Source organism: Belonocnema kinseyi, chromosome 8 (genome assembly GCF_010883055.1).
Source record: "Belonocnema kinseyi isolate 2016_QV_RU_SX_M_011 chromosome 8, B_treatae_v1, whole genome shotgun sequence".
Taxonomy (NCBI): domain Eukaryota; kingdom Metazoa; phylum Arthropoda; class Insecta; order Hymenoptera; family Cynipidae; genus Belonocnema; species Belonocnema kinseyi.
Genome location: NC_046664.1, coordinates 16,279,090 through 16,294,309, shown reverse-complemented (window position 1 = coordinate 16,294,309; position 15,220 = coordinate 16,279,090). Strand labels below are relative to the sequence as shown.

Genomic DNA, 15,220 nt, shown 5'->3' with positions numbered 1-15,220 from the left:
GTCAAATTTTAATAAAAAAAAGATCAATTTTCAACTAAAATCATCAATCTTTAACTGAAATAGTTTAATTTTCAACCAAAAAGATGTATTTTCAACTAAAATCGTGAATCTTGAACAGGAATAGTCGAATTCTGAATATACAAAAATTAATTTTTTACCAAGAAAGACGATTTCTAACAAAATAGATCAATTTTCCACGAAATAGTTGAATTTTCAATTAAAAAACATAAATTTTCGACAAAATAGTTGAATTTCGAAATTAAAAAGATATATTTTCGACCAAAAATGGAATAGTTAAATTTTTAGCCGAAAAAAATTAATTTTTGACCAAACTGATAAGTTTTCAACTGGAACAGTTGAATTAAAAAAAAAGATGAATTTTCACCTAAAATGTAGATGTTTTACCTGGAATAGTTGAATTTTCAACCAATAAAATTAAATTCTACCAAAAAAGATATTATTCAACCAAATAAATTAATTTTCAACAAAATAGTTGATTTTTGATAAAATGAATCAATTTTCAACGAAAAAAGACAAATTTTCGACAAAAAAGATTAATTTTGAACTAAAAAAGATCACCTTTTAACCAAAAATGGAATAGTTAAATTTTCAGTTTAAAAAAAAAGTAATTTCCCACGAAATCAATAAATTTTAAACTAAAATACTGAATCTTTAATTTTCAACCAGAAAGATGAATTTTCAACTAAAATGTTGAATCTTTAACTGGAAGTCAAATTTTCCAACAAGGAGATTAATTTCCCCCAAAAAATTTGAATAATGAATCTTCAAAAGGAATAGTTTAATTTTCAACAAAAAATATTAATATTAAACTTAAATTATGTAATACCCTGGATTGGAATATTAACTGGATCAGTTCAATTTTGAGTTTAAAAAATTAATTTTCAACCATGACGATGAATTTTCAAGAAACAAAAAAATTAATTTTTAACAAGAGTATAATTTTCAACAAAGAAGTCGAATTTTAAATAAAAAATATGAATTTTCAACTGGAGTAGTTAAACTTTTAACCAGAGCTTAATTATCTCCCAAAAATACGCATTTTTAACCAAATAGTTTATTTTTCAAATAAAAAAGATCAACTCTCAACCGAAAATAGAGTAATTAAAACATTCGTAACCAAAAAATCCAACCAATTTTTTCCGGTTTCCCGGTCAAGTTGCCAGCCTGAATAATGAATAATTTTGAAACCCTAATTCTATTTTTTTAAATCTAAAAAAAATTAATAACAATTCTTTTATGCAACATTTTACATTTATTTTTTTTTCTCACAGCAAAAGACCATCCTGCTTCGGCTTTTGCCGAAAGACAAATGTTTTGAATCAAGTTTGGCACTCATATATACATTACAATCTCGAGAATGTAGACACTAATTATAATTAAAATTAGATTAAATTAAAATGCCATTTTTCAGGAATGGAGAGAAAATATGTCGCGAACGCTACCGAACCTAAAAAATTTTCTGCTGCAAAGACACCTTTATTAAATTACACACCTTGTGCTGTAATTTCAGTCGCTGTTATATTGAAACCAGATATGATAAGGAACATAATTCCTTGTAGTATCGATATTAAATTAGAGAAAAATTCAGGGGTGAAGCTATAATTTCTAAACAAGAATCAAATATATTTCTATTAATTGATTCAGAAATTCTCAAAAATGTTTTGCTCTTTGCAGCAGATCCGAACAAATATTCAGAAAATTTGTTCAAATTTCTATTTTTTTTCTAGTATATTTATAACTTTAATTATCTACTTTGCATTTCTGGCGTTGCTGTCTTTTATGTAGAACCTTTAAATTCTAAATAAATCTAACATTCTAATCAATAATATGTTGAATCTCTCTTAATAATCAAAAGTTGTCTCGAAATTTTGTAACCATATTTTGCGAGATACAATTTTGTAGAATAAAATATAACAGTTTCTTTTCCATCTACATTTCATAGATTTTTTATATATCTACAGGGAAATTGTCACTAAAATTATTTAAAGATTATCATAATTAATTACTGTTGGCTAGATTCTTGAATCTGCTTTCGGACTTCTCGATTTGACTCGAGCAAATCGATTAATTCGGCGTGGATGTTGTCATTCTTCTTTTCTAAATTGTCCAGGGCAGAATTGAGCTGATCAAGTTGCTTGTTTAAAGCTTGAAATTCTGCAAATTTGAATTAAAGAAAACTTATAACTAAAAATATATTTAACTGTAAAATATATTTTTAAATATTATTAATAATATAAAAAAACACAAGCAAGCAAAATAATTTTAATTTATCAAAAACATCTTTGATAATATATTTTGCGAATTGATTATAAATAATGTTTTTTTCTCCAGTTTCTAGGGATTCAGTTATTACGTTTAATTTACAAAAATTTTATCAATTATATTAAAAGATATTCTTAAATATATTCAATTTAAACAGCTTCACATTGCTAATTTTACAAATAAAAACATTGCATTTTTAACAAGATAGATGAATTTTTAACCAAATAGTTGAATTTTGAAATACAAAAGATCAATTTTCAAACAAATTTATTAATTTTAAACTTTAAAAAAATAGATTTAAACAACAAATGAACCATTTAAATTATCAGATGAAAGAATTAATTTCCACACCAAATATTTTAACCAAAGTGATGAATCTTCATCTTAAATTATAAATATTTAACTGAAATAGGTGCATTTTCGATCAAAAGGGTTTATTTTCTATAAAAAAGTACATTTTTCAATAAAATACAAATATTTTCATCTAAAAAAGATAAATTTTTAACAAAAAATGAACTATTAAAATTTTCAGTTAAACAAATTTAATTAATTTGTAACGAAACTGATGATTTTTTAAGTAAAATTATGAATCTTCATCTGAAATAGTTAAATTCTTAACTATAAATATATTAATTTCTTTTTCTGAAAGATGATTTTTCAAAAAATGCATCAATTTCCAACCAAATAGTTGAATTTCGAACTAGAAAGGTCAGTTTTCAACAAAATATGGACGACTTAAATTTTTAGATAAAAAAATTGATTTTCTACGCCAAAAATTTCAAACAAAGTAATGAATCTTCAACTGCAATAGATGAATTTTATATCCAAAGGATTCATTTTCTATAAAAAAAGTTGATTTTTCAATAAAATACATAAATTTTCAACTTAAAAATAAAAATTTTCAACACAAAATTGAATATTTAAATTTTAAGTTCAAAAAAGTACAAAAATTTGCAACAAAATACTTGAATTTTGAACTATAGAAAATCAATTTTTAGCCAAATAGTCGAGTTTTGAAGTAAAAGAATCAGTTTTTAATAAACATTTAATATTTACATTTTCAGTTAAAAAATTAATTTTCCTCAAAAAGTATTACATTTTAAAACAAAGTGATGAATTTTCAACTAAAAAAGACAAATTTTCTACCAAAAAAATGGAATATTTAAACTTTATGTTGTAAAAATTTAATTAATTTTCAACCAAACTGGTGAATTTTCAAGTAAAACGATGAATCTTTATCTTGAATAGTTGAATTTTCAACCAAATATATTAATTTTGTACCAAAAAGACGAATTTTTTTAACAAAATACAAAAATTGTCAATCAAATACTTGAATTTTGAATTACAAAAGATCACTTTTTAGCCAAATTGTTGAGTTTTTAACTAAAAAAGATCGGTTTTTAACAAAAAATGAAATATTTATTAATTTTTCAGTTAAAAAAAATTAATTTTCCACAAAAAAACTTTTTTTAATCAAAGTAATGAAACAAAAAAGACCAAATTTCAATAAAATATTTGAATTTTCAACCCAGAAATTAAATTTATATAAATAAATACGAATTTTCAACTACAAAAAATAAATAGTCAATCAAAAATTTAATAGTTAAATTTTCAGTAAAAAAATTAATGTTCAACCAAACAAAAATTAATGAAATCAATGAAAAAACTGATTTTCCCAAAAATAGTCAAATTTTAAAACAAAGTGATGAATTTTCAACTGAAATAATGAATCTTCAACTGAAATAGTCGAATTTAAAAGAAAAAAAAATTTTAACCAAATAGATTACATTTTACCAAAAAATACGAATTTTCAAATAAAAAATATCATTTTTTAACCAAACCTTGCATAATTAAACTTTTAGTAAAAAAAAAAATTAATAAAATGAATTTTCAACTAAAATCATGGAATATTCAACTGGAATAGTTTATTTTCAGTTTTTAAAAAAATAGTTAAAGGTTCATCTGGAATAGTTCAATTTTCAATCAAAAAAATTCTGCTAAAAAAACGCTATGTAAACAAAAATATACATTTTTAATGAAAATAATGAATCTTCAACTAAAAAAATAATTTATAAGAAAGTTTAAGTTTCAACCGAATAATTCAATGTTTATTCCAAAAAAAATAGGAATTCTGAACAAGAAGTGTAGTAGTTGGTATTTGAAGCCAAAAATATTTACATTTATGTCTTATAATACTGGAAAATTAAAAAATTAATGGAATAAAATTAGAAACGTTAAAAATTTAACAATTTCAAAATTGCTGCATTATTAAAATAAACCCTTTGAGCTAAGTTGTGAAAAAATGATTAATTTTGAAATTTTGCATCAAGATTTTTAACATTTAATCATTTTAATCTAAAGGACAAAACTCGTAACTTAAAAATCAATAATAAAGCATGCAAGGAAACTTTAAGTGGCAAAGAAAATTTTATAAAATCTCATCACTGAGAAAGTCACGAGACAAAAAGAAATATTAGTTGAAAATTAAAAAAATACTTGTAGGTTAGAAACACACAAAGGTGAAAAACACAAGACACCTCGAAAATTGCAGATAGTGGCTTATAAAAATAAAAGTTATTTCACGCCTCCTTAATATCTTTAATCGAATTTATTCGAATGTTTTAAAGCTTTTTAAAAATTGACAGAAAAGGGAGTCCCCGCCCTTAAAAATTGGAGACAAAAATCTCGCTCTGGACGCCAAGTTTCGAGGGAATAATTTTCTCCAATGAATTCCTTACCTTCTTCGCTGACGGTAGTATCGTCTTCGTTTTCAACCTCCATTTCGTTTTCCTCGTTTTCTTTATTATTTTCTTGTGGTTGAACAGAAAACTCGACCATGTTTTCATCCGCCATTCAATCTCCTCTGATCAGCTGATCTGTCACATGTCGCTATGGTTTGGTCGAAAAAAGCCACTCGCCAATTAAAAATCAGAGTTCACTGGAATCTACCAATCACGGTTGACTTTAATAAGAAGGAGATAAAAAATAACCAAACATTGTTGAATACGTGTAGTAATAATAATCGAATTTCGAAAGTGTGAGTGCATGACATCACGTAAACCTAACCTCGAAATAATGAAATTCAGCTGAAATTAATGCAATTTTCGGTGTTAAATTCGTAATTCAACAAAAAATGTGTCTTCCTTCCGGATTGTAAGTGTTGGTTCTTCAGTCTCCTTGAAATGAATCTCAGGTGAGTTCATTTTTTAATTTTCATCGTATGTTTTTGAAAAGCTTTTGTCAACTCGTCACTTGTGTTTTTTCATTTTTTAATTATTGACGTTTTGGCACTCAAATTACAACAAAGGCTTCATTATATTTTTGTTTTCAGAGTTTCTGGAATTTCTAGATATTTTAAGAACATACGGCATGCCTTGAATTTGGATTTATCTAAGGTAAATTTTTTATTTCAGAGATAAAAATGAGTAATAGTTAATGTATTTTTATCGACAATTTGGGCATTAATTGCATGCAGATTTGACGCGGAGTGCGGTCAATTCTCAATTTAATTCGTACATTTTTATTCCTGGTTCGAAATTTAATTTAAATTGTAAAGTCACTTTTTGCGAAATCTGGGCTATTTTGAACAATTTCCATTTTTTTTCTCCCGAATTAACAACCAAAATTTCCTCATTTAAAATTAAATTAAAATTTTAAAGATAAACAATTATCTCTCTTCCAATTCTTAAAATATTGAACACCAAAATTTCTTCCTTTCCAACTTAATAAAAATGTCAAAACTATCAATTTTGCCCACCTACAACTTCATAAAAATATACTCCATAAAAAGAAAATAAAAAAAATTTTATTTGAAATAAAAACCAATTAAAAAAAATTAATAAAAACGACGAACTTTCTACAAAACAGTTGATTTTTTAACCAATTAGTTAAATTCGTAACCAAGAAAATAAATTTCCAACACCGAATATTAATTTTCTACCAAAAAGAAAAATTGATTCTCAATAAAATGCATACATTTTTAAACAAATAGTTGAATTTTCAACCAAGAAAATTAATTTTCTTTTATAAAAGACGAATTTTCAACAATATAGATCAATTTTTAACTAAATGTTGAATTTTCGATAAAAATATTAATTTTCTACCAAAAAAGTCAAATTTTCAACAAATTTCATAAAGTTTAAACGAAATAGTTCAATTTTTAAACTTATACAGATAATTATTTCACCAAAGATCGAGCAGTTAAATTTTCAGATGAGAATTTTCAATACAAAAAAAAAATGCTACAGAATAGTTTAATTTTGCATAAAATTTTTGAAATTCCAAGCCGAAAAGACGAATTTTTTTGTAAAACTGTTTGCATTTTTAAACCGAGAACATACATTTTAAACAAAAAAAGTTCATATTAAAGCAACCAGTTGAATTTTTATGAAAATAGTTAAATTTTTAGTTGAAAAATTACTTTTTACAATAAAAAATGAGGTTTCAACTAAAATTATGAATTTTCAACAAACAAAATAAACATTTAAGAAAAAAATTATTTTTTAATTAAAATGTAAAAGGTGATATATTTAAAAAAGTTTTAAAAAAATTAACAGTTGGATTTGACCTACAACAACGAGTTTTCAACCAAATGTGTCAATTTTCAACCAAATAATTAAATTTTCTACTAAATTTTTGAATCTTCGAGACCAAAATACGAATTTTCAACAATAAAATTAATTATCAACCAAAAAGATTAATTTTTAGCTAAATAGTTGAATTTTTAACCAAAAAGGTTAAATATCTGTCGAAAAAGATGAATTTTCAAGCAAAATAAATTTGTCAGTCAAAAACGAAAAAGAATTGCAATCAAATTGTCGAATATTTAAGCAAAAAAGATTATTTTTTTAAAAACAGTTGAATATTCAAAATAAAATAAAGTTTTCAACTGAAAAAGATTAATTTTTAAAGAGATAGCTGCTTTTTTATTTTAAAAAAAAATTAAATTTCTACAGAAGCAGGTGAATTTTCAAGGCAAAAATATGAGCTTTGAATGAAACAGTTAAATTTTCAACAAATAAATTAATTTTCTACCTAAATCAAAAAATAAGCTGCACAAAAATAAAATAAATAATTCTTTTGCCTAAACTCAATAAAAATGTCATAAGCAAAAAATGGCCTCTTTCATTAGTTAAAAAAATTAAGTGTTTAATTTCAAAGGTAAAAATGAGTGACAAAAATTATATGATTGAATTTTAAAAATCGCGATTTACAATTTGAAAAGTAATAATTTGTAACAACTTAGTTTCAAAATCCTAATTTACCATTTTTTCGATTTATGAAAGAAGCTTATAGTTTAATTTTTAACGCTTCAAGTTTATATTAATTAATTTTGAAAGCAGTTTCCAATTATAAGATTAAAATTATTGGATTTTAAAAATCCTGATGCGCACTTTCAAAAATATTAATTTTCAACAAATTAGTTTGAAGATCCTAATTTATAAATGCTGAAAAATTTCTACAAAGTTTGAAATTATTAAATTTGTAACGCTTCAATTTCAAATTAATTCATTTTGAAAGTTCATTTATTTTTATCGGCCATTGGCACATTCATTATGCATTCAAATTTTACGTCGGCTGCCGCAAATGATCAATTTAGATGGTACATTTTTATTTTTGATACGAAATTTAATTTAAATTGTAAAAAAAAAAAATTACAAAATCTGGTCTAATTTTATCAATTTTTTATTTATTTTTTCCATTACTTTGGCTATAAACTCGGAAAAGACAGAAAATACTTTTCAAATTAGTTGGAAATAAAAATTTTAAAAATAAAAAAATTATCCTTCCAATTAAAAAAATATTGAAAACCAAAATTTCCTTCTTTCTAGTTCAATAACAACGTTACAAATAACATTTTTAAAATTCGAAATATAAATATTTTATAAAATAGTTGAATTTCCAACCAAGAAGATTATTTTTTTTTACCAAAAAAGAAGAAATTTAAATAAATTACATAAAAGATCAACTACATAGTTTGAATTATGGTTCCGATGTTAGCCTAAATTTTATTTGATTAATTTTTAGTTTATATTGTATTCGTTAATTCATACATTTTTTAACTAAATAGTTAAATTTTTAGCATAAAATAAAATAATTCAATTTTCAGTTAAAAAAATTAATTTCATCCAAAATAGGTTTTAAGTTAAAACAAAAAAAAAATTTAACCAAAAAAATGGCTAATAAAGTACTTGAATCCTCAATAAAAGCGGATTAATTTTCAACAAAACACTTGCATATTTAACCAAAAAATTGATTCTCTACTAGAAAAGAAGAATTGTCAACAAAATACACATATTTTTCAAGCAAATAGTTGAAAACAGATATTTGCATTTTTTACAAAAAAGTTTATTTTTGACCGAATTTGAATAATTTTTAACCAGAGACTTTAACTTTTAACCGATAAACGTGAAATTTCTACAGAAAGAGATGAATTAAAAAAATAATAATAATATACAACAAAATATTTGAATTTTCAACAAAAAAAATCAACTTAAAAAAGCCAAAAAGACGAAATTTCAATAATACAGTTGAATTTTTAATTAAGTATGACGTCATAATCAAACTGTTGAACTTTCAACAAAATAATTCAATTTTGAACCATAAAATATGATTTTTATCAATGTCGTTAAATTTTCCACTGAATTGTTGAAAGTTCGAGCCAAAAATAAAAATTTTATACAAAACTGTTGAATTTTAAACAAAACAGCTAATTTTCAACCAGACAGTTGTTTTTTTTTTAACCAAAAAAGGTGAAATTTCTACAGAAAGAGATCAATTTTCAATAATAAAAAAATAATATGTAACAAAATATTTGAATTTGCAACTAAAAAAATTTGTCAGTCAAAAAGAATGTTGAAATTTAAAGTCAAAATGACGAATTTTCCATACAAAAAGTTGGATTTTGAATCAAGTATGACTTTTTAACCAAATTGTTGAATTTTCCACAAATTAATTAAATTTTGAACCAAAAAAGACGAGTTTCCAAAAAATATATATAATTTTTCATCCAAGTAGTTAAATATTGAATTATCAAGAAAAAATATTAATTTTTTGCGAAGCTGAAGAATTTTCAACAAAAAAGTTAATTTTCAACCGAAGCAGATTAATTTTTATCCAGACAGTTGCTTTTTCGACTATAAAAGGTTAAATTTCCAGAGAAATTAAATTAACTTTAATTAAATTAAGTTAAATTTCTTCCATAAACAAATTTTATATAAAAAAAAAACATGGTGAATTATGAATATCCATCCAAGAATTATGAATTTTCAAACAAATTGTTGAATTCTCAACAAATAAATACAATTTTGGACCAATTCATAAGATTTTAAACAAAAAAATATGAATTCTTTATATAAAATTTAATAGTAAAGTTTTCAATCAAAAAGAATGAACTTCCAACCAAAAATAGTTAGATTTTCTAATGGGATTCTAATAATTAAATTCGAATTTAGGAATGGAAAACGAAAAAAAAAGCCTGTGATAAATAAATAGGAATTTAAATATTTTATAGACAAAAGAATAACATTTTTAATAAACACAGAAATTGATCTTTAACACGCAAAATATTATTTCTTTGATCGGCAATATTTCATAGATTTTTTCTTATGTCTTACGGTGAACCATTTTTCTGAACTCAAAATTTATTTGATTAAAAACTCCTTTCTAAATCTTTTACAATTCTTTCCAAAATTACCCTATTTTCAAGATTTGGGCCATATGGTATAAAGACACTTTCAGTCATTTTTATGTCAATAAATAACTCATAAATTATTATTTACTATTCAATATATAAAATCTATATCTATTTCCGAATTCTCTTGAATTATTTGGAAATATTTCAGGGCATTTTTAAAGATTCCGAGAAGTTTTTAATAGCTTTCAATAATAATCTGAAGGGATTTGAAAGATTTGAGAGTATTTTAATAAAAAATTTTAAAAAGCTTTTAAAAGTTTCAAGGGATTTAAAAGAATTAAAAATATTGCCGGGAATTTTGAAAATTCTAAGGATTTAAAAAAATTAATTTTATTGATTTGAAGGGACTTTAAAGCGCTTGAAATATTTTAGGATAAAGAATTTTCTAGAATTTCGGAGGATATGGAACGATTTTACAGGACCTATAAGATTTTAAAATATTTAAAAATATTTCACAGGATTTTATAAGGTTTCCGAAGATTTCAATTATGGTAAGGGGTTTTTAAAGCTCTCAAGGTAATTTACCAAATTTTTCAGATCATATTTTCTACAGGATGGCCGTTTTAATTGACGTAATAAAAACTGAGCTTTAAATGAAAGCACTCAAAGTGGAACTGTTAAATTTTGAACTTTTACAATTTTAATTTAAAAGTTTTAATTAAAAATTTTTGTTTTAAAATGCTCAATAATTTACGCTTTTAAAATCGAAGGTACTAACATTTTTCAATATAAAAATATATAAATTCACGTTATCATTTTCAATGCTCTAAATTAAAAATTCAATCAGTGAACTTTAACATTTTCAAAATTATATAATTTTAAGGAATTTTAAAGCTAGACACATTAAATATTGAAAAATTGAAAGATTTTTAACTGAACACTTCTTAAATTAGAAATTCAATTATTTTCTTTTTAAATAGTTTAAACATCCTTGGAAAGCCTCAAAATTTTATTTTAAAATCTTGAGAAATCTAGAAGCTGTTTTAAATTTGTTTTAAATTTAACATTACTATGGAAATTTTTTCAAAACTTCTAAATATCTCTCAAAATTAATTGAATTTTTTCTACAATTTTCAGAAAATCCTGAAAATTTTAGAACATTTCTTCAAAATTAGGATGTAGAAGTTTTGAAAAGATTCAAATTTAATGTAAAATTTGAAATGATAGCCTAATATAAAATAAAATTGAGATTTTCGCAGATTTTAAACAAAAAAGTAGATTCTTTTCAAGAATTATGAAAGGCTTTAAAAGAATAAAAACATTTTCTTAAGATTCCTAGAAAAATTAAAAATAATTTTTCATTTTGAAAAATTATTTTAAGAGAATATTTAATATTTAAAATTTAAAATGTTCATTTGTAAATTATATATCAAAATTTAACAATTTCACGGACAAATTAAGAATTTTTCAAAAACAACAATTTAAATTGTAACATTCAAAGTTTAAAGGATCTTCGAAATTTTAACGATTCCAGGTTTTCTATGTCAAACAATTGAGTTAAAGATTCTTTACTTTTAAATATTTGGTTTCAATTTACTTGTCTTAAATAAAAATTCAAATATTCCTAAAAATTCAATAATTAATCTTTTTTTTAATTAAAAGTTTCAATTTGAGTGGTTTAAAAATTGAATATTTTAGACTGAAACAATATTTTAAATTTAATAAAAATCCTTTAGTTAAGAATATATTATTATGAAGTTATTTTTAAGTTGAAAATAGTTTTAAAAATTTTCAGTCACACCTTCACATTTGTTTAATGACTAAGACATTCAAATTAAAACCGTTTAAGTTTTAACGTTAAAATCAGAAAATTCTTAAATTTTGAACTAGTTTAAAATCGTGTTGTCAAATCATTTTTGTTCACTTTTTATTGCTTAAAGTACAGATGAATTTAAAAAAATTAGTTTATTTATTAAATAAAAATGTTTTTTATCCAAAACTTTCAACATAAAAAGGCTTTTATTTTTTATTTGTTCAAGTCTTTAAGAAAGCATCTAAAAATTCTTTAAATTAAAAATGTAAGCTTAAAAATAAAAATTTTTAATGTAATAAAATTTTGAATTACGCATTGTAAGCTAAATAATAACATAATTGAAAAAATATAACAATTCAACTAATTATTTAAAAACTGTTGAAATCGAACGTGGACAGATTTTTCTTCAAAAAAATTTGTCAAATTCGGGGGAAAAAAATTCACTATCATTTCCCGATTTTTCCCTATCACGGGATTTTATAATATTTTATTGGATTTCAAGAATTTTCTTACGACAAGTGAGGTATGTCGTAGGGTTTCAAAGACCTGAAGAGATTTAAAATTATTTTTTGGAATTCACGCTGAATTTTTATTAATTTATCTTTGAACTCTTTCGAATTTTTCGACTTATTCTAAATTCACTAAAATTCTACTTAATTCAGTGGATTTTTTGGAGGTTTTAAAAGTTCGATTTTAATTTATCCTGAGGATAATTTGATAAAATGAGTAAAAATTAAAAAAAAATTTTTTTTTTAATTGTCCAATTATTTTGAATTGTTTTGTAGTCATTAGTCACTGTTTTGGTTAGAAATTAGTAGGGTTTCAAAGATTGGATGAGATTTGAAAACATTTTTGGAAATTCACCCTGAATTCTTTTAAATTCTCTTGAATTTGTTTAATACACTTTAATTCTTCCGAGTTTATTCAATTGTACATAATTCATTAGATTTTTTCAATATTTGCAACAGTTTTTATTTAATTAATTCTAAAGTCTTTTGTTAAACTTATCTTAAAGTCTTAGGCATTTCGTCATGTTTTAATTCCCTTGAATTTTCCTAAACTTTTTTCGAATTTTTTTAATTCAATGAAGCTTTGTCATATTTTAAATTGTTTTCAATTTATTTAAATTTTTAAAAATTTACCTTGAATTTTTATCAATTTCATCGACTTCTTCTCGTTTAACTTAAATTTCCTCTAAATTCATTACAATTTTCCGAAAATCAATATAACTTTTTTAATTTAAAATTTTTTTTCAAATTAATTTGAATTATTTTTAATTCAAGTTGAATTTTTTAAAGTATTATGACTCTATTCTGAATTTTTTACCCTGTGAGCGCGAAAAAAGTACCCTATGGACTACTTTTCGAAAAAATAAAAAGGAAACTTTTTAAAATGTAGTCCTAAATTGATTAAAGTCTCATTAATTTTTTGATACTTTATTATAACCATATTTATTGTTTTTAAAATTTGACTAATGAAAAAAAAGTTTGATTGAGAAAGGAGTTTTTAATCAAATAAATTTTGAGTTAGAAAAAATGTTTTTTGGCTCAATTTTGTTTTAATATATGTGGACCCTAATACATAAGGAAGAATCTATGATTTAATATTCGTAAAATATTATTTTAGAAAACTGGAAATTTTTCTTAAAAAATCAAGTTAATTTTCTATTGCACACATTTTGGATTTCTGAATAACTTTTAAATTCAGCCTTACACTATTTTTGATCTACAATAATGGAAAAAATTAAAGGGTCAACAAAATGTCCGAATTTTTAGTGATTTTTCAGAATACTGTATCTGAGTGAAAAAATAGCCGTATCAAGGTCTTAAAAAAAGAATTTTGAAGCTTTAAGTTTTTAGAGCTACTTGTTTATTCAGCTTCAATTTGCTTTTTTTAAAAACCTCGGTACAATCATTTTTCACTGAGATATCGAACTTTAAATCAAAAAGGACCCTTTTGTCTTTGATCGACGATATCTAAGCAACCCATAGTCACACAGACAATTTAAGGGCAGTTCTAAAAACTAGAATAAATTTCTTACAAACTTCAGTCACGATCTTGGAAAAAACATTTTTTATCCATGACATAAATTTGAAATAACAGAAAAAAAGGTAATTTATGATTTTTCAGAACATCAACGTCTAAATTTCAAATCTTCACGAAATTACGAATGTTGAGTATGCCTTTTACAGTTGAATAACCCCCCAAACACCCTGCAAAGTTACATTTCGATCTAATGAACCGTTTCCTTGTTGCAAACGGTCAAACTTTAAAAAAAATTAAAGGGTCACGTTTTTTGTGCTAGAGCATTTCCTAATCCAATGTTTTCAAATTTGGATACGTGGTACTCTTTGGGTAACGCTAATCGGCGGTAGTGAAAATTAAAATGTTTTCAAGTTTTGGAAGCCTTTAAAATATTCAAATTTCGAAAAAAAAATTTAATTTTTTGTTTATTGTAAATTTCAGCAGTATCTGCGAAAAAATAGGAAAAACGCTCGAATTTTTTTTTTTCGTTTTAACCATGATTAGGATATGTTCAAGTGCAAAAAACGTGACCCTTTAATTTTTTTTTAGTTTGCCCGTTTGCAACAAGGAAACGGTTCATTAGATCGAAATGTAACTTCGCAGAGTTTTTGGAGGGTTATTCAACTGTAAAAAGCACACTCAACATTAGTAGTTTCGTGAAGATTTGAAATTTAGCCGTTGATGTTCTGAAAAAAACCATAAATGACCCTTTTTTTACTGTTATTTCAAATTTATGTCATGGATAAAAAAAAGTTATCCAAGGTCGTGGCAGAATTTTGGCACACTCAACATTAGTCATTGCGTGAAGATTTGAATTTTAGCCTTTGATGTTCTGAAAAACGATAAATGACCCTTTTTCCTGTTATTTCAAATTTATGCCTTGGAAAAAAAATGTATCCAAGTTCGTGGCAGAATTTTGTAGGAATTTTATTACAGTTTTCAGAACTGCCCTTACATTTTTCTTTAATTTTTAATCGTCGATGAAAGAAAAAAGGGTTCTTTTTTATTTAAAATTCGATATCTCGGTGAAAAATAGTCGTAGCGAGGTTTACAAAAAGCAAATTGTAGCTGAATGAAAAAGCTATCCAGTCCTTATCATAGCTAAGTCGGAAACGTTTTTTTCAAGCTCATGGACTCGAAAAAAAAGCCAAAATAAAATTGAAAATTTTTTTTATCTCACTGCTTGTTAAATTTTCGTTGGACATCTAGCTCTAGAAACTTAAAGCTTCAAAATGCTTTTTTTATGACCTTGATACAACCATTTTTCACTGAGATGCAGCATTCTGAAAAATCATTAAAAATTCGGAAAATTTTGTTGACCCTTTAATTTTTTCTATTAGTGTATGAAGTAAGATAATTTGTCTTTACAGAAGAGGAAAGAAACACATCGATAAATGCGAAGTGGATCTTCTTTCCTTTCTACATGAAATTCTTGAACATTTCCTAATCCAATTAAATTCCAA

At 23.8% G+C, this 15,220-nt stretch overlaps 2 protein-coding genes across 4 annotated transcripts in view; one reads left to right on the top strand and one right to left on the bottom strand.

Moving 5' to 3' along the window:
• Positions 1–1,258: 1,258 nt before the first annotated feature.
• On the bottom strand, positions 1,259–5,160 carry LOC117178393 (UPF0184 protein C9orf16 homolog). Its single transcript, XM_033369822.1, has 2 exons — positions 5,022–5,160; positions 1,259–2,175 (listed from the first exon to the last, which is right to left on the bottom strand). The coding sequence occupies exons 1-2, from the start codon at positions 5,134–5,136 to the stop codon at positions 2,024–2,026; spliced, it is 267 nt and encodes an 88-aa protein (XP_033225713.1). The 5' UTR covers positions 5,137–5,160; the 3' UTR covers positions 1,259–2,023.
• Positions 5,158–15,220, top strand: part of LOC117178392 (protein SYS1 homolog) — a 13,449-nt gene continuing 3,386 nt past the window's right edge. The window contains exons 1-3 of one of the 3 annotated variants that reach the window (XR_004467829.1): positions 5,158–5,476; positions 5,615–5,678; positions 15,128–15,190. The gene's annotated coding sequence lies outside the window, so the exon portion shown is untranslated. Of the gene's footprint in view, positions 5,477–5,614; positions 5,679–15,127; positions 15,191–15,220 lie in introns of those variants that run through there. The other 2 variants (XM_033369820.1, XM_033369821.1) reach the window with 2 other exon arrangements.